Here is a 25,320-nt window from a genome sequence, read left to right as displayed (position 1 = left end):
CTTTGAACCTGGTCTGCAAAAGAATAAATATACATGATTTGTAGTTAAGTGGTTGAATCCTCAGAAAAAAACACTGGTATTGTCCTTTAACTTGTTAGTACCCACAGGCTCACATTCATGAGCACAAAGCTGCTGTAAAATGTACCTTTATGGGTAGCTGTGAAAGTACAGACAAACATTTTTTCACAGTCTGTTTTTTTCCATTCCTCTATTGTTGGATTAAGTCTTTCACCTTCTTTCTCATCTAACATCTTTGGAAAATATTTAGCAGGGTTTGAACATCAGACGTATTCCACTCTGTTACCACCTGATTACATTAAAGCACAAACATGATAATCACAAACAAATTCATAGTTTCTCTCCACAGCAGCGATTTGTGACATATTTCTGCCTCGATTCCAGTGCATTGACATAAAAGCCGGTATACTGTTCAGTACAGCGACTTAAAAAAAAAAAAAAAACACAGTGAAGATGAGAACAAAATCAAACCAATCATGTTCATTAGTCTCCTTTCAGTCCTGATACATGTATGCTTGTGCTGCCACTGATTAGCTTGATGATATGTGCGTTTGCATGTCAGAAATATTAAGACAACACTCGTAATAATAAATAATCTCATACAACAGACGAGAGTAGAGAACATACAAGGGTCAGAAAGCAGTCTGATTGGTTAATTTACAGATGACAAAACCTGACAGGTGTACTCTGGATATAGGCAAACACTGTGTGAGCTTACAGTATCATGACAAGGGTCTCTAATGAAATCAGTGTCCCTCTTAAAGGGATAGTTTGAATTCTTTGAAATGCATTGTATGAGGTACTTATCCATAGTCAGTACAGTAAATAGCAGTCAGCACAGAAGTTAAGCTGTGTACTGCTCTGAATGGGGTCAGCAACAAAAGGTATTTTGGCCACTTAGAAAGGTTCAGATAAAAAAAAATGATACTATACTCTATATTTAGAATATTTTCATGACTTTATTTTGCCATCAGACAGCCTTTTCTGACATGAAACCACCATTATATGAGCCAAATATTGCTCTCTAAAATCTAAAATCAGTCATTTTACCTCACAGAACACGAGAGTTGCTGGTCTACTGCTGCCTCAATTGGTTATTCTTTTTTATTATTATGTGTGATTCTGTTTCAAAAGGTTAGTTTGGTTTCGCCAAAGTTGAACTATAAGACAAACAAACTAACAGAATGAGGAAGCAGAAAACACTGGTTTCCCATCAGAAAAGGCTGTCTGATGTAAAGGTTAGGTAGTGAAATTATTCTTAATATTGTGTACACTTAAACTGCTATTGAATTTTAGGTGGCTAAAATGTGTTTTGTTGCTGACCCTGTCCACAGCAGTATATTGCTTAGCTTCCATGCTGGTGCCCCTCTCTGCCTCTCCAAACTGGGGGTGTGTCAACCACCCTCTACTGTACGTAATACACTATGAATTAGTACCTCATACAACCACACTTCAAAAAACATCTGAGCTATGCCTTTAAATGTTTCATTTTCCACTCAACTTTTTTTAAAACGGAGAGAGTAAAAAACTATTCCCCAGAGTTTGACTGTACCATAGATATATCTCATTAGGGGTGTCCCGATCCAATATTGATATCGGATATCGGTCCGATATCAGCCAAAAAACGAGTATCGGATTTTATCGGACTGCATCTAAAATCTCTGATATATGCGCTCCGATAAGCAGTCCATTTTCTGCTCCAGCACTTCTATCCATAGGTGACTCTGGTTGCTGACTATTGTTCTCTTTTTGAGTAACTTCACTTGATCAAGCCTTTTCTAAAATTCCACACTACAAAATAAGTATGTATGATTCATGCTGATATCGTATCGTATCGATATCGGTATCGGCCAATACTCAAGGCTGCAATATCGGTATCGTATAGAAAGTGAAAAAGTTGTATCGGGACATCCCTATATGTCATGTCATGATATGAAAGACTGTAATATTCAAACCAAGACTCTATTTATGAGGTTTCACGTAAATCAATTCATACACCTTTCCCTAAATTTCAGCCTGACATTTTGTGCCTTTTGAAACACTAGAATTAAAAGAAAATAAGTTCTGTGTGTCTGAACAATGTTTGTTTGTAATCATGGACCAACTTAATGAGGTTTGCTTGATATCGAGTTCTTCTATAACATTTGAGCAGCCAAACATCCACACAAATACTTTAGCTAGAAAAACCTACATGGATATCCAGGCCTCCATGTGTAGAGAAGCAGAAACAAAAGTACAGTTCCAAAATTACATGAACCATACTATTCTGTAGATGAACAGAACAGGCATAGATTATAAATTCTTCCCACAAGTCCTCTCCTCTAGTGGTTGAAATGAGGTACAGCAGCCTAAATAGGGAGGTGAGGGGCTCATTTGGTAACATTCAGGGTCTTTATGAACAGTTTCCCCAGTCAAGTACTATTATGCCCAGTCAAATGTTACTGATATCAGTTTCACATATTCATAAAGTAGGTCATTTCTTTGCCTCTTGAACATGACAACAATGAGTTTATGAGTTATGGTCCAGGTTTAACTTTACTAAAAAATGTAAAGTTTGGGTTTGACATACCCACTGACACGAGCTGTTCTGGGTTTCCAGTATGAAACTGACAGGAATGCACAGAAATTAAGTAAATAAGTAATAACTTCCTCACAAAGTCAAATACCTCAACCCCTGCACACACACTCCACTACAGTTCAGACACATACACACACATAAACCCAGAGAGATACCCCTCCTGACAGCATCCTTCACACAAACAAACACCCACAACTGTCTGTAACCTTGTGTAAACCAAGGGCCGTCCTGTTCCCAGGCTTCACTGGCCTGCAGTGTCCTCGCTGTGAATGTGCAACAGCCACTGCTGCTCATTGTTGAATAACTGTTAAATATTATCCAGATGACATCGATATTGTTGGATAAGCTCCTCGCTTTCTCTTCCAAGTGTGACTGGAGCAGTGAAACCATCACAGTTCGGTGAACAGAGCTTCCTGCTGACGCCTGGTCACCCAGAGACCTCAGGACACTACAGGGGTCATGTCCCACAGCTGCAGATCAACACAGGACAGAATCAGTTTGTTGTCAAAGACAGACAAAACTCATCAACAAGCTACTGAAGAGGCATTTCTGCTGATCCTTTACATTGTTCACGCAGAGATAAGAAATTAAACTGTCATTACAGTTTACCATGCATTCAAATTGACAATTAGCCTGACAGTGGTCCCTATTAATGGCCCTATAATTAATATGTTGAAGTCTTATAAGTGGTGTGACCTTTCAAACAGCCTGTAGTAGTGTAGTTCTGGTGTGACTCAAGAGAAAATTGCTAAATCAGATCTGTCTTTATTTTGCAGCTCACAACAAAAATGAAAAGCTCCCTTGTGTTATCTTCATAATAACCCAGATTTTCTTCCAATATTTCTTGTGACTTTGAAGATGTCTTGCCACTTTCAAACACAATAGTAAAAGGAGTGTCTCTACATTGTAGTAGAAAACCTTTTTACTCCCCATTTTGACGTATGTTTTTTTTAAATCAGCAGCTTGACATGTAAACTTTGGTCAACTGTTTTGTTTGGATTTGTTTTATCAGTGTGACACAGGAAGTTAGTTTTAGACAGCTGCCAACATTAAAATGTTCCCTGTTGTTGCATAGTGCTTGATGCAACTATGTGTTTAGATTTGATTCTCATAACATGCAAAAAAAAATGTATATATTGAATTTAAAGCTGATCCAAGGAACTTTCATATTGTGTTGATTTTGGAGGCCCCTGTGGACAAAAACAATGGTGTTTCTACCCCCATAACTACAAAATATAACATCTAAAATATAATTATCTGAGGAATGTATTTGTGTTTTAAATGTGGACAATCCAAGGGAGTTTAATCAGATAAAGAAATTCTGGGGAAATGTTAAGTATAAGATAGAAGACTTTTTTAAATAAGTAATAACTTCCTCACAAAGTCAAATACCTCAACCCCTGCACACACACTCCACTACAGTTCAGACACATACACACACATAAACCCAGAGAGATACCCCTCCTGACAGCATCCTTCACACAAACAAACACCCACAACTGTCTGTAACCTTGTGTAAAAAAAAATGTATATATTGAATTTAAAGCTGATCCAAGGAACTTTCATATTGTGTTGATTTTGGAGGCCCCTGTGGACAAAAACAATGGTGTTTCTACCCCCATAACTACAAAATATAACATCTAAAATATAATTATCTGAGGAATGTATTTGTGTTTTAAATGTGGACAATCCAAGGGAGTTTAATCAGATAAAGAAATTCTGGGGAAATGTTAAGTATAAGATAGAAGACTTTTTTCAATACAATTAACTTTAGAACCCAAGCATTTCTTTTTAGGTTGACATACAAAAGTACATGATTTGGGAAGAAAGAAAATCTTTTTAGATCTATCATTTATCAAAAACAGATGATATGCCCCTCTACTAGAAGCAAGATGAATCGATTTCTTTTTATTTCTTATATATTCTCTTACTTTATCTCTTCTATTTCACAGACATTTACTTGCATACAATATGGTTATGTATTGTTTATGTTTCCTGAACGTAAAACAAATACATACATACATATATATTTGATACACTGCAAACCAGGTAGTACTCCAGCTGGTCTGACAGGTACTTAAACTTAACAGAATACATACAAAGCACACAGGAGGATCACTAGGCCCCCCTTGTAGCTTTAGCCATGCTAAATAATAGAAAGAAAAACAAACCTAACCCTCTTAGCAGAGTTAAAAACTCACTCTGTTACGAAGTGACCCCACTAAATGTTACAGCGTGTGCCTGCCAGGGAGGGAAATTACCACCAGCCATCAAACACTGGTCAAATATGAAAGTGTCTGGTAAATGTTCACATTTTAAAAAGTTAATTTCCCACCCCAGTGCCCGCATGTCTTATCTGAGACTCATGAATACAACAGATACTGTTTGTTCCCATCCAGACCTTGATAACCTTGTCGGTGCCAGAGGTGAGCAGATTTCCAGTGGTGGGCTCATACTGCATGTAAACAATGCTGTGCTTGCTGTCATGGAAGGTGGCTGTGGGTGCTCGACTAGAAGACACAAAGGGAACGCCGGTTACTTTACTGTGTGAGCACTCCAGTGAGCTGACAGCACAAAGGGTCAGTATATGATGACAACAGAGGCCGATTGTTACTCACTCCTCGTCAGTGATGGACTCGTGGCAGCTGTCACACACACGCACCTCGAATTCGAAGCCCATGAGGGGGATGGTGGAGCGTTTGGACGAACATTTACCACACACTGCCTGGCCACACTTCCTGCAGTGGTGCTGAGGGACACGGGAGCAGCAGAGTTATAAAAAGTGATAATAGTAGCTTACAGACATAGTTCAGATTTTTTAAAGTTGGCTTGTTTGAGGTGTTTATTTTCAATAGTCTGCTGTTGACATGATCAGCAACAAAATGTTTTTTAGCACCCTAAAAAAATCAGTATCAGTTATGTGTATGTTATGTTTAGAATATTTTCCAACCTTTACATGGCCGTCATACAGTCTTTTCTAATGGGAAACCACCTTTAAATAAGCCAAATATCACTCTACAAAACCACCAGACTCCCTTGGAAAAATTTTGCTTCACAGAACTATTGAGTTTCTGTTGCTGATGTCTACCTCCGTCTCAGTTTGTTTGTGTAACTGTGTGACTTCTGTATTTTCAAAGTATAATTCAGGTTCACCAAAATAAGGCAATAACACAAACAAGTGATCTGATTGAGGCAGCACTAGACCAGCCACTCTTGTGGTCTGTGAGGTAAAATTACTGCTTTTGAGTCTGGTGGCTTCGGAGGGAGCTGCTGCTTCTCCAAACTGGGGCCTGTGCCTACCGCCATCTATTGTAAGTAACACACTGACTGTCAACAAGCACCTCATACAATCCCACTTCAAGTAATCCAAACGATCCCTTTAATTACCAGAGGTGGACCAAAATCATTGTTCTGCAAGCCACAAGTAAGTCTCCAGTCAAGTCCTGAGTCAAGTCCCCAGTCAACACCAACAAGTCCAAAGAAATTCAAGCCTTGAACTTCATTTAAAATGCTACACAATTCATGAACTCTTCACCAAATGTAATTATATTTTAGTAACAGAACTATTTTATTTATTACTTTTAACACAACTAATAACTTTACAAAGCAGGACATGTGAGGTTTTTACTTTGGTGTGTTATTCCTTTAACACAAATACTATCATTAGCAGGTCATTTTGGATTTTGTCAAGTGATCAATGGCACCGCACCAGGATCATGTTTGTTTCTGACTGTTTCCATATTTTCATTGACTTATCAATAAAAACATGGCCTCATCCTCCTCCATTTTCATAGCATTACTATTTACTGTACATCATCAGTAGGGTACTGCTCACAATGCTGCTTTGATGGTCTCACCCTCAGTTATATTTGGCTTTTTTGTGTGTGTTCAGAGTAAATGAAACAAAAACATGGACTTCATCTCCAGAGACACCGACATTACAGTGTGTTGTGTTGATTCTCGCTACAGAATGTCCCTGATGATTGCTGCGCAGTCGAAAACTGGCCATTACTGTATCCATAAACTGTGGATCCCTCACACACAGACACACACACACACACACACACACACACACACACACACACACACACACACTTGAAATGAGCAACCACAGCATAAAGTTCTTCCTGAGAACAAGACAATAAAACAGCCACAGGATGGTTTCCATTAGTGTAGCAGTGAGGAGTTGTGTATGTTTCCTGGAAAGTTGTTTGGGATGAATTCAGGCTGTGGTGAAGCTAGTGATCATTGAATCTGATGTTAGTTTTTGTGTCTGATGATTTAGAATAAGATTAAGATTAGGAATGGGACTGTGCAGTACCTGTCGTAGGCCGATCTTCTTACTGTCCCACATCTGTTTGAAGTTCCAGAAGAAAGGCTGCTCACACTTCTGACAGGAGTCACTGTCCAGCCATTCTGGGGTCTGTGCAAACACACATTTAAAAAAAAATATATATGATTTTCCATTTACAAATTAAGACTCCCGATGTGGAAAAAAATATATTTAAAACACAATTTAAAAACAACAACAGGTTATTTTTCATGACCTTGGATATTGTGAAGTAGTGATGCACAGATGGGCTCTGAGTTCATCTGAATCCATGTCTGTATAAATTCTCCACCCACCCAAACATATTCATTTCTCTGATGTGCAGACCCACACCCACACCTCTATTTGTCCATGTAGGCTATTAGAAGTTTAGATTCATGACGAGCAGCACAAGCTTGTATTGTGTGTTGTACTGATGTTTAAGTGTTTTCTGGTGTTTTTTTCTGGTTTCAGTTTCTTAGTTTCTCAGTTGCTTAATAATTAAGCATGAAAACTGTAGTTATAAACTTGACAGAATAGCAGAAACTCTCCAGACAAGACAGAACTCAATAATGACAGAAGTTGTGCTGCTACTTCTTGTGCAGAAATGCGCATTGTGTGCTGGGGACACGCACCCTATTTCCCACCTGCAACCCATCTGCTATTAACCGAAATATTCATTTTTATGACCCAGCCTGCCCAATCTGCAGGTTAAATACAGAGCCTGCAATTCTAACTGTGGCCTGTTCATCACTACTGTAAAGTAATTTTGCTAGAAAATACAACAAATTATAGTAGAGCAAAGAAGGTTTTAATTAGCTTTATAGCTTTTTTTTGGGGAAAAAAAGAAGCTTTTTTTGCTTTCTCTCTCAGAGGGAGACAAACATATTCATATTAGTCTGTGTTTATGGGGATTTTTAATCCCTGAAGCTGATGTTGATATATAATGCTGCCATCAAACCTTAGAAAAGTCATGTACAATTCCATAGTTCAATACATATTGCAAGCTAATATTAATGGTTTTCTTAATCATTGACATGTTGTTTATAATGGATTTTTTATTGATCAAATATAAAAATACATTGGTTCATGCTATAGAATTCAATATGCAACTGTATGTAAGGGAGATGTCAAAGGCAAAATCAATGAAGAGAGAAAGAAAGAAAGAAAATATGGGCCAAATAACAAAAGACTGAGGCACAACAGAATCACACTGAGGCAGAATAAAAGTGACTGTGGGTAAATAAAGAATCAATCAAGTCCGAACTAACTGAGTGGAGACTGGCAGAGCACAGAGGGAAAGGAGAAGAGGTAAGACTGAGGCTCCACAGTATGCGTTTGTGTGTGTGTGAAAATCAAAGAACACTAAAATCTGGTGACCTTTGAATGATCTCTGAAGATTATTTATTCTAGAGTAGAAGGGAGAGCAAACAGCGGCAGTTTATCCAACACAATGATCTGTATCACAGTATGTGCACATGTGTAAGTGGGCATGAAAACACACAGCATGCTTTTCCATATATTTCTTTTTTTTTTCTCCACAGTTTGTCACAGCTCACAGATTGCGCACAAATGTGTGTTTCTGTGTTGGGTTGATATCACTCTTCTCCCTCGCACTCACCTCTTGTCGCGTTACGTCCATGTTCCAGATGACGATGCCGCCATCTGAGCTGCAGGAGATGAGCTGACGAGTGTGTGATGCATAGCACAAGCCCTGGATCTTCTCACTGTATGGAACACACACACCCCCACATGAACATAAGTGGTTTGTATGAGAAATGCAGATTGGTTTTTGCTGCGTCTTTTTAAAATGTCAACAACTGTTGCAACAAAAAACATTTTTTTATTTAGACAGTGGACCCTTTCCAGACATTGTTGGCTTCAGACATGCAGCTTGTTACATAAATCAATTTTACATGCTCGACTCACGTCTGAATTAAAAAAAAAACAGAGTACCAACTAAACATTCAACATTTTATGATTGTGCACTATGGCCTGGCTCAGGTTTGAAAAGATGGTGTACGGGACGCTGCTGGGAAGTAGCAGGGTCCCCATTTCTGGGTTAATAAATTGCGTGATATTGGATCAGTGCATACATTTGTGTACTGTCCAATACTCAGTACAGCATTCTAGGCTGTTAAGACATTTCTGGAACAACCCTAGTGAGAGGAGTCCCTTCTTGGTCATTAATTAAGACATCAGTGGCAAAATAAATCACTGATGCAGCCAGTGAGAGAACTGAAAATGCTCTTCTTCTTCTTCTTCTTCTTCTTCTTCTTCTTCTGTCAGTATTTTCCAATTTAACTGTTTTTTATCCAGGAGAGCCACAGCTCCTCTCACTTACCAGTCACCAAATATTGTGCACATATTGCAGCTCTTTCCATAAACATTTCTATCATGTCTGAATAAAGCCATAACGTTAACATAACGGAGCCTGACCATTACATATCTACAGTATGTCTGAAAAAGTCTTATTCGTAATCAAACATAGGCCTCTGTTACATAAATGTTCTGTAATGGCTCTATTCAATGATAACAGGACCATTATTGATAAAACAGCGATGCTCACTCACAATGTTCTATAACTGAATGGATAAAAAGTGAACAGTTTGCATGAATGCGATGAAATGTGATACAGACTGATGGTCCAATGATTGTTGTCGATTTCTATGTTTTTGAAATCACAGTAGACGTTTTGACAGACTGCTCCGACATGAGAAGAATCTCTTCAGCTCCTTTAAACTGGCTGTTTCTCAGTATTTAATGATTCATTAGACTGATTTTATTTGTTGTGCATAATAGCGACATATTACATTATACTGTTATATTTGTATCATTAATACCGCTCTCTGTTCATTTAAGTTGTGCTGCTGTAGCAGTGTAGGGGTGTCACTTTTTTGTAAATTCAATCTTTATTTGACCAGGAAAGTCCCTTTGAGATTAGGTCAAGAAAACCTGGTCAAGAGAGGCAGCAACAAAAACACAAAGTTTCAAACAGTAACACAAAGGGAGACAAAACACAATAATGTAAAAACATTGACATCCTGATGAATCTCTTCTTTCATTTTGGATTTAAAGGCATTTAATGAGATTAGTTCTCTGCAACTTTTACATGATGTTACTCTGGGGGAAATGTGTAAACATGTAAAATTGCCATCACAGTTATATATACGAGCGGATATTTGTGATTCTTACTTGTGTCCTTGCAGTTCGATGGCGGTGCCTTTGCGCCCTCCGATGTCCCACATGATGATGGAGTGGTCTGAACTGCCGGAGAACAGCACCCTCTGGACCGGGTCCCAACACAGCGCTGTCACATTACCTGGAGCAAAGTACAACATAAACAAAGACAAATATGTGAGAGAAACACATCAGAACAAAGTCACAGCCTTATAAAAAGGTCAGCTCACGAGGACATACATGAGGCTGAGGCCAGTGCACAAAATATCTTCACAGCTCTGAGGATGAGTCCTCTCAGAATTATTTATTATCTGCTGATCGTGCTATTCAAGGTGATAAATTTAGGAACTGGGTTGGTGTCCTCGGGGCTGTCATGCACTGTTTCTCATAACACTTCGTTCATTTAGTGTAAAAGTTATATTTCTTCTGTGACTGATTTTATACGATGAACATCAAGGCTAATAAACATGCATGACTCCCTGGAAATATCTATTTGCATGCCGTCTCTTTTTACTGCTTTTCTGATCATTTAAATGACAGTAAATTATTAATAACAGCCAATGAATATCTGAATGTGACAACAAAACCTTTTATTTTATTTAAGATCTTTGTTCCTGACCCTGAACTCATCTGAAAACAAATCCAGATATCTATTTAATCTTTAACTCAAACCATAAAGCTTATATCTGAAGATTTCAAATCCAAATTTAAGACAAAAAAGACATTCTTCATTGTCTCCTTTGCTGAATCTGAGTCCCCTATGACAGTTTTAAAAGGTTTTTTGTATATTCAAGACCATCACAGACTTAGAGTTCTGTAATTGGCTCAATAACTCAATAACGGCTATATCAAATTTTCCTCTTCCTTTATCCATTTTCACTCCTGAAAAAGGCTGTTGCCTACTTAATTAGATTCAACTGTTTCATTATTGGTGCTATTTATTAAATTTAATTTGTGTTGTTTTCTTTTTTGTAAAGCCATGTGTAACATAGTTTTGAAAAAACAATTTTATAGACAATTACAACGTGTTTCTGTGATTTGCATTCAGTAACAGCTTCTCTCCGTCATACCAGCAGAGGAAAACAAGCAGCGCATGAGGCACACAAGAAAAAAAGATAGTTGTTCAATCTCACAAACTAATTTCTAAGAGAAGAGAGTTGTGCATTTATGAAAGCAGAGAAGTAAAAATGATCTGGGCTTTGCTGCAAGGCAATTTCAGTTATTTATATTTGTACAACATCTGAACAACAAAAACTGTGCAAAAATCAATTCCATATTTTTCTAACAATGTTGTGGCATATGTACTGTAGAAAAGGCTGAATTAATATATAGATTTGTGTAGAGACAAGTATGTAACATAAACCAATGCCACACACACCACAGCATTTACAGCCTAAGCTAATTTGCAGTGCTCATCCCGAGCTCAGCCTTTAAAATACAAAAAACTCAGCATGAAATACACAAGAGACAGTGCAAAACACAAACAAGAAAATACAGAGGAATGCAATTCAGAGCTTCATCAATGTGTGTGTTAAGACTGCAACTAGAGCTGTGTATCATGTAAACCAGGGGTCTCCAACTCAAATTAGCTTGGGGCCACTGATGGTATTGTCATCTAAGAGGAGGGCCACTTAGACATAGTGCCACTAGAACCTACTGCAACATTTATGAAAATAAATGATTAACTGTTTCCATCACTAAGACATTTTCATCATACTTCACAAAAAATGCATCCATATACATTAGTTAGCTGTGCATTGGATGCAAACTCATAACTTCTGTCTATTAACTCCTTCTGTCACTTTGAATTAGTCATATATAACTGTGATGGAGGTGCCTTAGTGGCTGATGTACTGAGGCTGTGGGTCTGTCTGTGTGCCTTTGCTGCTTGTCATTCCCCCATTCTCTCTTCCCCTCTCCTGTCCTCACTTCAGCTGTCCTGTCCGAATAGAGGCATAAAAAGGCCCAGAAAAATTATTTTAGAAATAATGGAAAAAAAAAACTTGATGAAAATTCTAGCTTTGTCATATAAATGATGATAAATGTTTTTCCATAACTTGCTAATCTGCTCTGCCACTGTGTTTGCAGACAGAGACATTTTGTCGAATGAGCTATTTCTTTATGGACACAGACTATGAGCAAATTGCAGTATGCAGTCCTTCAGAAATACAATCATTCTAATACATACAATCATTCAATAGAATTATGTATTTTTGTTGTATTTAATTGAAGGGTAGCACTCAACTTCACCACGCCACAGACAGTAGTGGGCTAATCACACACAGCATTAAATCAAAGAATGTTTGCAGTAAATGGCTGTGAGCAAAGCAATACAAATGGTCTTTTTTTTTTCTAGGATCGAATGCAGGAATCGTTTGAGGGGAGAAGTTTCCATACTACTTGGGACAGGGTTACTTTGGTTGATAACCCTAAAGTTACTGAGAACCGCTACTCAACCCTACCGGCAACTAACAATCCCTTTCAATATGGATGAATCTGTTGATTATGTTATTGATTAATAGGTGTACTGTGTATGTGTGCTGTACCAGTGTGACCCTTGAAGGTGGTGACTAGGCTGCAACTGTCCTGCTCCAGCTTCAGGATAGTCACCTGACCAGACTGGTCCCCTACGAAGGCGTGTCTGGTCTCCACATCAAACCTGGGATAAGATTAAGGTCAAAGAAGAAGAAACTGTGTCCTGCTGAAAAACTACTGATGCATTTATTTGGATCTTGATCATAATCTGGACAATAAAACACAGACAAACAAGGGAATTCCCAGAGTTGTCCGATCCATCAAATGGTTTTATTGGTTTGTAAACTATGAAATGTAAGATTTGAGTCAGATCCCTTTGAAGTGACAGCAAAGGAGTTACAGTGTGTCAGTGGATGACTCTTAGCTCGTTCACTGGTCATTTAGCCAGAGTCCTCCTCTGACCTGGTTAAGTCACTACAGAGGAAAATCATTAGGCTACAACACTGTCTGCATTGTAGAAGAGAAAAACAACAACTGGGTAAGGAAGAGCCTAATCACCAGCTGGGGAATTTTCTTTCTGCAGATGAGAATGAATATTGCAATAAATCTCTGAAAGTGCTGCTTCTTTGAATTCACTTCATTCAGGAATTTCCACAACAGCATCCGGACTGAGATACATATGTAGAAATCCGATTTGAACCACAATTAAACCTCCTTCAAATGTGGCTTGGATCCAATTTACAAAAAAATGATTTCTTGTTTTCTTGTCTTTCCTGTCTAGACTTTCTAAAATCACAGAGTGGGACTGGCAGCCAGTACAGGCCTTTACTCCTCTGGGAGGGTCTGCTCCACAGTTTGCCTTGGCAGAAATCAAGCATTGGTTAAAAAGAAATTTTTAGACATATAGGTTGCATATGCCTGTTATTTAAACTAGGGATTTGCTAATCCAATACTCAGTATTGGTATGCAGTCTGATACTGGCCAAAGTCACTACTGGGAAAACATAAAAGTACAATTTGATACAGGTCATTAGCCTAAACTGTAGATTCAGAGCTAAACTCTGAGCAACATGCTGTAAAGAGAGATGTGTTCCAGTAACACAGATGAGCACCATGTGTCACATGATCAGTAGCTAGAATGTGAGTGAGACATGTCTGCAACGCTGTCACCTTGTCAGCTGTATGAAATCATTTTGAGCTCATCTCAGAAAAACAGCTGTGTGCAATGTATTACATTTATTTGAATTTCATTCTGAAGGCTTGAACAGTGTTAAATGTTCTGTGTATGAAAGTGTTTTTAAATGAAAACCAGTGGCAGTATTCCTTTAAGGGAGTGTATAAATTTATTTCCTATAAATTAATTTTGTGCATGATGTTTTTATATCACTAGGTTAAGCAAGTGGAATTAATTATTTCAGTTTAGTTGTTTAAGAGAGGGAAAAAACAGTACTGGACTGGTATCTGCAGATATCACCATATCAGGCAAGAAAAAGTGATATCAAACCATCTATAATTCAAACTGCAGCCGCTAAATTAGTCACTAAACTGCTGTTGAAACAAGCCTAAACTAGATATCTAAAACACTTTTGCAATGTGTTACTTCCTCAGCTGCTAATAACAAACACAACACTCATTAGGTTCTGTAAAACTTTTATTATCACATCTAAAGTCCCTCAAAAGAAAGAACTGTCACTGCTCAGTGTCTCTACTCTCACTGATGTTCTTGTCATGCTAACCACACAAGTTAGCATGTCGAGGCTCGCAGGCTACCAACAGTCTAATGACCTCATGGCAGGCTCATTGGTATGGATCAGTGTCGCTGCTGAGCACTCACAGCCTTTCATCTGGCCATTACAGAAACCTACTCAGACCGTTTCCTTGACAACAGCATGACTGATGCCTATTGTTAGCCCTTCCCATTAGTACAAACTAACTGGAAGCCAATCTCAATTGCCCTGTCTTATGTTCCTGTGGCCTTAAAATAGACTGTGTTGTCATAATAAAAGGCAGAGATTTTTCACAGTCCAAACCACCAAAGATAGCTCATCACTTCCCACTTGGTTACGTCCACTCCACTCCATTTAGCAGGAAGCTTATCTGTCAAGTTCATTGAGCATACTCTGGGCCAAGTGGCCAACAAATCGAGACAACAAACGGAGCAGGAGGGTGGTACGGCAGAGGAGTTAAAGGATACTGTAGTCCAGAAACCCAGGCGGCGGTGCGATACGTCCCCAGCTGCTGGCCGCTCTCTGAGCAATGCCAGGTGAAGTTTTTGTCCTGGCCGGTGCTCAGGAGCCACTCCATCTCCAACACAAACAGCACCACGGTCACTCTGCCCTGATGGGCTGCAGGCACACAAAGACAAAGAAATACAACACATGAGCTCTAATTTCACACTCTCCTTATCACAGTACAGGGGTCTACCCACAAATCTTTGGTAGGATGGAGTCAACAATTTCAAAACAGTTTATCGACATATTTAGTGTGCTGAAATTGCACAAAAACATGCAGCAACACCACATTTTGGAGGCAGAAAGATTGTGCTACAGTAGAGAATACTGGTCTAGCACCACAGCCTTCTTCAGGAAAGATCTGACCAACAAATGGAGAGACAGTTGCTTGTGCAGAGATATCTAAGAGTTTCACAGTACACACAGCCACAAATGACACATTTCAGAGAAACACATATCTGCATTCATCTAAGAGTCAATTTTTACGAGCCTGCATGTGCATTCTCATATGATAAAAAAAAAAATCTAATGCAGCTGAGGCATTCAGGTCCAGTTATTTTTGAGTGATTTGTAATCAAAAGAAAGAAAAAAATTATAAACACTACCTGATTAAAAAAAAAAAAAAAACGTCCTTAGGCTGCAGAGTTTTCAAACCATTAAGTGCACAAAGCTGAGCAGACTTAATTAGCAGTGAATTGTCCTGAAATTGCCTGAGTAATAATGCATATGCAGTAATAAATAATATGGTACAGAGATTTTGAAAAATTACAGAATTACAGGATCTGAGCAGGGTGACAGCTCTTAAAAATAACTTTTTGAAGCCATGAGCATATGAGGATAAAATAACAGGTCAGTTACATATTTTAAAGGTACACTTGATGTCATACATGAAGGTACAACACATGGATATCAATATTACATTACTAGGTGTCTGTAGTATAAAGAAAATTAAAGTACATGTGATACAGGCAGGGGCAATTCCAGGTATTGTTTTTGTTCTTTAATGGGGGCAAAACAGGTCTCTATTCCATCAGATAATCTCAGTTTATCAGTCTGTTTTTTGCTACTAGCAGTTGGTAAAGATACACCAACTGATCGGTCAGTGACCGCAATTGGCTGGTTTTCAGCCTCATCAGCCATGACAAGAAAACGACTGGTCAGCAATTTTGTGCTGGTCAAATTTACATGGATGTACCACATAATAGTTCATGTCATGTACACAGTCAGTGACTGTCTGTGTTAACTATAACCGACCACACAAACAAATGGTAATCTGACTTAAAGGAACAGTTCAGGAGAACAGAAGACAGGAGGAGAGAAGAAGAGAGAAGCAAAGCTGGAAAAGACGGGAAGGGAGAGAGAAAAGAGGAGAAGGCCTGGCAGTGACCTGAAGCACTTTTAGATAAAATGTAAGACAGCCAATGTTTTATAATAAACAGATTGTGAACAATTTAATTTTCCATTAAAGATAAGTTTAAAAAAAATGTTTGTGAGTTTTGTAAGTTATAGTTATCAGTTATCTGAATCGAACAAACCAACATTGGTATTCTTTTGTTCTCTTACAGACATATGTGAAATTTACCGACTCTCACACACACTCTCTCTCATACACACACACACACTTCCTGTCTCACCCTGGTAGGTACGTGCCGGAGTCATCTTGTTATAGTCTTCTGACAGGATGAACTCCTGAAAGACAGGAAGTTGAGATGAATGCTCACACTGACTGATGTAAATTACTAACACTTCTAAAATAAAATCTATAAATGGCAAACAAATGATGTTAGTGTTTAAAAAATATGATTATATTTTAAGTGTAGGACTTCCTCCTGCAGAGAGATAAAAACTTTCGTTTACTTCATGGAAATGAAAATGCAAATTACTCAAGTAAAAAAATTGCGTGCCTGTGCATACACTAGTGAAAAGAAGAACAGCCACCGCCCATAATACACATGTAACACTTATGGGAACTTGATGCTTTAAGGTTGTTCTGAGATGATAATCCTAGAAAGTGTTCTGTTATGTGATGTTCTTTTCTGTTCTGTTCTGTTCTGTTCTGACTTTAAGTTGGGCCAACAAACAACACCCACTGTGAAATTCTCAAACAACAAAAACAACTGGACAGTAAAAAATGCTGCATCTTAGAATGTGAGCTTGTGTTGAGTGGTCTGTCACAGAATCAAACTACTTAAAACAAACAAGACCACCAGTCAGGAGTCTCAGTAGTGGCCACTAGAGGCATGAACTAGAGTTCATTACAATGCACGGGTTATGTTGCTGTTTTAAGAGCTGTGGATCTTAAAAAAGGTCAGTGGGTCATTAAATTCAATAGCATTCACCCTCTGGAAAAGAAGACAGTTCTTAGTATATTAATCCCCAAATGGAAATTGAGGAGATAAAGTGAAGGTCAGGTCCTAATTCCCTGAGCAGCTTGAAATCCACAACAGCTCATTTCATGGCCAGCTGGCCATCATTTTTTGAGATTTTTTCTCATGGACCACAGTGTCGGTCAATGAGAAATTCTGACCTGACATTGCTGCGGGGGTGGGGGGGGGGGGGGTATTTGAAAGTCACATCGTGAGAGTGAGTACTGACAGTACTGACGTACAAACACACGTAGGGCTTTGAATCTGGCATTTTTGGCCGCACTGAGTCAAACTGTGTCACACTGCTTTGCATGCCCATTACCACTTTTATATCGCTGAGCCACGCCCAAGACGGACCCAGTCTGGAGCAGGGCTAAAGCAAGCCTAACTCACCTCCAAGCAGGCTGCGATCATGTCTCGCCAGCTATGACGAGCTTCCTTTTCTCCCCCTACAACAAGTGTGTGTTGTGACACTTAGCTGCCTCGACACTTAGCTTGTGTGTGTGCAGGAGAGCAGAGAGAAAGATGTTTTTTAAAGTCTATGTTCATCTCTCAGTACTTCTGCATCAAACTGAATCTTTATGAAATGTAGTTTCTCTCCTCTGTTGCCATCTGTACTGTCAGGCTTTACTAAACACAGTTGATGTCTGTTGGTCAGTGCTCACTCACACTTGCCTCGATAAACTGTTGCATGCATGCAACACATAACTAACCTGACCTAACTCCTAACTCAGATGAGACTCAACAATCAACCGTTTTTAGGCTTTCTATCTACTTTAGCTTTAAACATTCATGACATGTACATACAAGATTATTGGAAATCAGCCACAATGAAAATTAGGATTCAGATTAAGAAGTATTTGACAAAGGACTAAGTGAACCCCAGTTCTTCCAGTTCTGAAAAAAAGAAATCTGAAAAGAATCCACATCAGCTCCACAAGAGAGAAAAGTCAAAATTCTGAGGATTTCCTGTCTAACCAAGTAAGAGCTCACAGTGACCTGACAAAGCTCTCATTCCAATTGAATAAACAAAGTCGCAGAAACATTCCTGTTGCACTGGAGTGCAGCCAACACTTTCACCAAAATATGTACAATTAGAGCCACATTCCACTTTATGTGCTAAAAGGCAGATGACAAATATCACACGATCTTCCTGCCAACATACTGACAAGAATGCAACCTACTGGGAAGATGTGTATCCTTCAGGTGTTTACTAAAGAAACGGCAAGAAAAGCAAACAGTCTCCAGTTGAGTGAGGAAAAGAAAGAAAGGCCAGAGGGGAAGCAAGCTGCTGGTTGGACTTACACAGATACTTCCAGTATCCATCCCCACAGACAGCCTCCTGGTCTCTGGGTTAAAGGACATACAGGAGCACGGTGCTGGAGACACAAAGACATACAAGAAAAATAGTGATCATTCCAGCTATGTGTGTGCAAAAAAGCTTTCCAGGCTAAGGGTGGGTTGCACCAACAAGGATAATTTTTTTAACCTATTTAAATCATGACTGAACTTTAAATTTAAACTAGTTTAAAATCAGGAAAATTTAAACATCTCTTTAATCCACAGTTTTCTTTTTACTCTAAACCTAAATTAAATTTAATTATCTTCCACCAAAACTTTTAAATTTAAAATGTGATACATTATTAACTTTAAACTTACACTTATAAAACAGGTGCCGTTTTGAGATGGATTGAGAAAATTAAATAAGTTCCTGAAAGAAAGTTAAAGGACTCAACCCAACTGAGTTTTATGATGCATCTCTTCTTTTATTCACTCCAGTTGATAATTCAGCCAATAAGTTTTTCTCAAAAGAGAAGAAAGTTGACGTTCTCTGCTGAGCAATCATGAAGAGGCTCTTTTTAGCTTGCTAACAAACAACACAACATTTTGTTAAAGAATACAGGGAAGGCAAAAGTTAATGCCCCCCCCCTTTTTTATACTTAACCTACTGGGTCCTAATAGCACTTAAATTTATTCATTCATTTATTTATTAGATTCATTTAATCTTTTATTGTAATTTTATTGTCACAGTGATTTTTGTTTTGCTGTGGTTCACATCTTAGCATCATTGTGCTCACATGTTTTTGAAAGCCAATAGTGATATAAGAATTTTGGCAGTGACACTACCAGCAGTAATGTATAATGACACTTGACTGTTACAAGCTAATTCTTCATCTTGGAGACAGTCATTTGACAGTCTGCCTTGGTGTGATTTTATTTAGCATCATTTGTGTTTTCTTTGCTCATCTTGTTCATTTAAACAATATAGGATTAAAAAGGAAATGAACTCTGCTTTTTTTACATTGCAATTTCTACATTTAAATATACTCGGATAGCAGCAAAAATGTCAACTGCTTTTGTGTCAACATCTTCAGGTAAAAAGATATCAATCTGTATATTCTCTATAATGAGGCAGGGCTTCTGTTAACCGTTTAACCACTTTGGATAACAGTATGCTGTTGCAATTTCCTGGATTTGTTGGCTGAGTTTTAGGAGCCAAAAAAGAATACATGTAGGGCCAACGTCTCTGTAATTCGACTTCATATAACTTTCAAGAGCACCAAAATGAAACAACCATGAAAAACCTGTGATTAAGCAACTCAACGATGCACAGATGTGAGATGATGTGTGAAAAGCTTTTACTTAGTGAAGACCTACATCAAAACTCCATTCAGGAATCAACTCGTTCTACCTATACATGATCAAATTTGAAATCATTTTGACTCCTAAGATTGCTATAGGTGTAAATCCTGACAGTGGTGACTATTGTGTTATCTTTCACACTCTAATTTCAGTAAAGCCTCTGGTACTGCTATTGTAAGCTACAGATCTTGCTGATGGTAGCACGGGATTTCCTTCAGTTGCACAACTGGAGGGAAACAAGGACAAACAGTGTCACAGACATGCAGCACTGCAGCACTGAGGCAAGGAGAGTGGTGAATGATCCTACAGGAGTTCAGGCTAGGGATGGTAATTATTAATCATTTATCACTATTAAGAATTCAACCAATTAAAAATTTATTAATCAATAATATAGGAATTGCAGTTGTTGTCCCTCATTCGACGAAGAAATTGGAAAAAACAAGAAAGAAGCAAATGAGGAAAAATATGAGAAAAAAGTGCATTTAGTTTCTTATAAATCATTAATGATAAATCGACTGTTAGTGTTTTCAACTATCAGTTAAGACAAATACACAAAATTTACAATCCTAGTTCAGACACTGAACCTAATGTCAGGGTCAGTCTGAGAGGTGAACTCTGTAATTTATCATGTTTGTGGTGATAAGGAGTGACACACAAAATGAATGCAAACACAAAGGAAGAGTGAATAAAAACAGAATAAGTATATGCTTATACAACTTTGCTGACAAACGTTACATACTCATTTGATTTCACTGAAAAACATATGAATCAGCTCAAACACAGTCATTGCTTTTGTTTTAAGATACTACTTTAAAATGAAGGCCATCAATCAAACTGTTACAAACAGTATACACACAAAAAAATTATACACATGTAGCAAAAAAAGGCAGCAGGAATACTTACATGCCATTGTGTGGTAAACACTGGGCCAGTACTGACCGCTGTCTCTCTTCAGCCATACCCGAATTGTCCTGCAGGGTGAAACCATGACATTTTAGCCTCTGCATTACCAAGAGCCCTCATGGCGTTATGTTCACGGGTGGTGTAACGCTCAATTATTGATGTGTTGCATTCTCCAGTCACTCTGGGCTGTGGCTAATAAGCAGGCTGCAGCTTCTCTTTGAAAAGTTTTCTTAAATCAACACCAGCAAGGCAAGATAGTAAACACAACATCACTTTTTCCCTGTTGACATCATTACTCACCACTGTATTGTTACACTTGTTACTGTTACATTCACCACTGCCCCCCATACTAAAACAGTAGGTAGAAAAAAAAAATCACTTGAGGCAATGGGGCATTGGTGGGTCGCAAATGTATGCACACATGAAATCGTTCTTCGACATTCTGAGAGCCAAATCAGTGACGGCAAGGCTTTCAACATCAAATCTTTTCTATGTTGATGTAGAGGGAATACAGGATGTGATGTGATGATTCTCTCTGAAGTTGCCACCCGCTGCTCCTACTGTCAGATTTCTGCAGGAGTTTGGAAAGGTCCAGACTTCCTCAGATGAGGCCCCATGTCAAAAGGATGCTCAGTTCATGGATGAGAGCAACCCATCCAGGTGCTTTGCTCCTGCATCATATTTTTGCACTATTTGAGAATTTAAAATTTTAGAGATATTATTTGTAAGCCATATTACCCATCGTGACCAAACATCTTCTCTTGTGACACTGAACAAGAGCAGACTGACGTCCAGGATGACTGACAACCACCTCTGTGATGTACTTCAAGTCTCCAATACAAAACTTACACCCTGACCTAACAGCAATTCTTCAGACCATCGCTGTTCTCATTAGAAGTGATACTGAGTTAAATGTAATAGTGATTAAATCACCTTGCTACAGATTAGGACTGGGGAACATATCTATATTATATCCATATCACGGTATGAGACTATATATCGTCTTAGATTTTGGATATCGTTTTATTGTAATATGATATAAAGGACGGTCCACACACGTGCTGTAGTTCTAAAATTGTTCTAACTTAAGAGCATGGAAGAGTCCACACCACAAATATAAATCTGCAGCCTGGACACCACCATTTACTTGAGTTAGAATGTTTTTAAAACTATATTATTTTGGTTATAGTTTATAGTTATAGTTAGTATATTTTTTTACTTATTTTTTTTAACTTAGCAGATTGTTCTAGCCATTCTATTGTTTGTCTTTACCCATTTAGTCATTACATCCACATTACTGATGATTATCAAAAAATCCCACTGTGTTAATATTTTGTGAAAGCACCAATAGTCATCCCTATAATATTGCCAGAACTGATAAGTCAATAAATATTGACAAAGTGATGTTTGATTTTGCATCTAAAACTCAATCATTAAGATGGTATCATAAACTAAAAGGCTCAAGGGCCAGGAGGGGCTGCAACTAATGATTATTTTCATAGTTGATTAATCGGTCGATTATTTTCTTGATTTCTCTATAACCAATTAATATTTGTTAATTAATATTTGTTTGTTTGTATTAAAATGCCAGAGAACTGCGAAAAATGTCAATCAGTGTTTTCCAAAGCACCAAGATGACGTCCTCAAATGTCAAAAGATATTTAGTTCACTGTCATAGAGGAGTGAAGAAACCAAAAAATATTCACATTTAAGAAGCTGAAATCAGAGAATTTAGATTTTTTTTTCACTAGAAAACTGCTCAAATGAATAATAAATTATCAAAATACTTGGTGATTAATTTAATAACCAATTAATCGATTAAACGTTGCAGCCCTAGCCAGGACTACCCTTTTGTTTTCTCCATGTGTCCCTGTCATGAAATGCAATGGCTGTAGAGGACTGAGATAAGTAGTATGCAGTACTGGATCAGAGCTATGGATCATATGGGCTTAGTTACACCACATAATGAGTAAATATAACTAATTAAAGGAAACCTAGATGCAAAGGGTGGAGTAACTGGGATGACACAGGCATACAACCTTTGAACATGCAGAGGCTCACACCCACCCTCAGGCACAGCACATGTCAATAGATTGGATACACACACTTTACAGCTAAAGAACACACACACACACACACACATGCAGAACCCCCAGGCGAGTATAAGACTGGGAGAGTGAGAGGAGAAATTACAGTTTTTTTCAGTCACTATTTTTTCTAAACTACAAGTTCAAATCTCTGAATAATTAATTTGTTCTGAATTTCGTTCGGTCAAGCAACTTGCACATTTTGGCATGAGTGCAAGAGTATAATTGTCTACAATTTGCACAATAACCACTTGCACACGGCTTGCTGATCAAAACTACTGAGTTGATTCTCAGTGAAACTGTCAAACTCTTCACAACTCCTAAACATTCTCTCATTGTTTGAGCCATCACATGCAAAATTATGAATTTTCTGTTAACAGTACATGTGGCACATTGCTACTCAAATAAACTTATTGTCTATATATTCTGTGTACTGCATAAGTGTTCAGTATTGACTTTTCACAGTGAACTTTTACCGACTGTTGCAATCTGAATCTAAAAGCTCAGTGCAATACACATTCAGCTGGACAAAACAGACATTCTTGTACAGTACAATACGAGACCCTGTTAACAAAAAGGTATATTTGTATATATAGTAAGAAACATTTCCAGGGTTGACTGCCATGGTGGAAAAAACATCTACACATTTTCACCAGTACATCCTCATTATAGTGGCATCAGCCAATCTTCTGACTAGAGAGGAAAATGTATGAAAATTTCATATCATGATTATAGCGACGAATTATCACAGTAATCAGTATTATCGTGGTTTGTTAAAATGTGCTGAAAATGTTCAAAAAAGTACTGATACACACTGACATAATTTCACCAAGTTCTGTTTTGAAAATCTTTCAACAATTTTAAAACAGCATCATGTCTGCATCTGGGAGACGGTTTCTTACTTTGGTTGATGCTGGACAGAAATAACTGTGAGTTTTCCAAAATGCCATAATTAAACATGTACATCACAATAATTAAAATTTATAAAGGTACCAATAACAACCTATCCCTATTTCTAACGCAATAACTAGATTTTGAAGCGTGAACAAAATATTTTGGGTGAGTTACCTTTTGCAGACATGTAACACAGTTGTGATGTCCCATGAAACATTTGTAACAATTACACAGTTTAGAGAATGTTAAAGGGACAATTCACCCAAAAATGAAAATTCAACCATTATCTACTCTGTCTCATCCCGATTGAAGGTTGTGTTTAGTTTTTCAGTCCACGAAACACTGCTGGAGTTTCACAGAAAAACAGCACTGCAGAATCTTCCAAACAACAAAATAAATGGTGACCAGTTTTCAAATGCAAAAACAACCATAAAAAAAACATAAAATGCCTCCATACTGCTCATCTGACATAATCCAAGTCTCCTAAACGCCCTGACATGCTGTTCGCACGCTGTCACAGCCACACACACACCCAGTTCAGACAGTGTGCTCCAAGCTAAGGATCCACAGTGACTATTAAGGCTAAAAACATGGTGTTGATGATGTCTTTAAAGTCAACTTGGCATGTTGGGGCTTTAGGAGACTTGGATTACGCCACATTAACAGTATGGAGGCATTTTATGACCTAACCTTCAACTGGCATGAGGTTGAGCAGATAAGGTCTAAATTTTGATTTCTGAGTGAACTATCCCTTTAAGATTGTAAAAAAAAATACCCAAAGCTGTACTCTTACACTGAATGGCGGCGCGTTTGGGGTCCCGACCCAAAGATTGGGAAACTTTATATTTGAAGGCAAACCACTGTTTGAGTTAACTGCTAGTGAACTGCTTTATTTGTGGTCGCTTCCTAGCTTAAGTTAATCGCTATTAAAAAGAACCACAGCCACCAGCTAAACATGGTAAAAATGCATTTTTGACGTTAACTTACGTGGCCAATGGTGAGAAAAAAAAATACATATCAAAGAGCATACGGTCGTTAACCAGCATGTAAAGCGCTCAAATGACTGTGTCAGCTGACATATGAAACAAGACATGTTTTCTTCTACAGTATAACCATAAACCGTTGGACTATTTCTACATACAAACGGCTTTGAAATGATTAAACCAGACGGGGGCATGAGCTCGATCAACGACCAGGAGGAGCGAGGACGTTGTTGAGTAGAGAAATAAACCAGGTGACGGGGTTATAAATTGGGATTTGACGGTTAATTTGTGGTCTAGTCGCCGTGCAGCTCAAAGCTTACCTGTCCTCAGACACGCTGATAACACCGTCTTCCTTGGGGATGATGACCGCCGTGCTCACAACATCTTGGAAAGCCTCGATTTTGCTCAGCAGACATGGCTTCCGAGCCTGCGGTTGGGGCTGAATTTCGGCCGCCATGGGTTGGTGGTGCACGAGCCTCCGTCTACGGTTCTGGCTCCGGGAAACATAACCCACCCCGGTCCGACAGCAGAGCCTCGGCTAAGACCTGCTAAGCTAGCTGTCAGCAGGTAGCTACCAGCACACACGGTGTTGTGACGGCTGCCAGAGATGCTGCCTGTCAGCTGACAACACAGACACACACCCGCCTACAGCCG

The 25,320-nt window shown here is 38.4% G+C and overlaps 1 protein-coding gene across 1 annotated transcript; it reads right to left on the bottom strand.

The window, feature by feature from the left end:
- Positions 1–2,540: 2,540 nt before the first annotated feature.
- wdfy2 (WD repeat and FYVE domain containing 2) lies at positions 2,541–25,320 on the bottom strand. Its single transcript, XM_084724815.1, has 12 exons — positions 24,987–25,320; positions 20,703–20,770; positions 18,462–18,535; positions 16,425–16,479; positions 14,754–14,904; positions 12,632–12,744; positions 10,101–10,227; positions 8,527–8,632; positions 6,918–7,019; positions 5,215–5,345; positions 4,998–5,106; positions 2,541–3,066 (listed from the first exon to the last, which is right to left on the bottom strand). Exons 1-12 carry the CDS (start codon positions 25,121–25,123, stop codon positions 3,037–3,039), a joined length of 1,203 nt encoding a protein of 400 aa, XP_084580941.1. The 5' UTR covers positions 25,124–25,320; the 3' UTR covers positions 2,541–3,036.

Source organism: Lutjanus erythropterus, chromosome 8 (genome assembly GCF_056507025.1).
Source record: "Lutjanus erythropterus isolate fLutEry1 chromosome 8, fLutEry1.hap2, whole genome shotgun sequence".
NCBI lineage: Eukaryota > Metazoa > Chordata > Actinopteri > Lutjaniformes > Lutjanidae > Lutjanus > Lutjanus erythropterus.
Note: the sequence above shows the minus strand (reverse complement) of the source record. Positions and strands in the feature narration are given on the sequence as shown.

Bases quoted from the DNA above. Each gene is read 5' to 3' on its own strand.
- wdfy2 (XM_084724815.1), bottom strand. From the start codon at position 25,123: ATGGCGGCCGAAATTCAGCCCCAACCGCAGGCTCGGAAGCCATGTCTG. The intron at 20,771-24,986 runs GTAAGCTTTGAG...TTCACCCTGCAG, and splicing joins ATCAGCGTGTCTGAGGACAG to GACAATTCGGGTATGGCTGA. The intron at 12,745-14,753 runs GTATCCTTTAAC...ATCTTATCCCAG, and splicing joins GCCTGGGTTTCTGGACTACA to GTTTGATGTGGAGACCAGAC.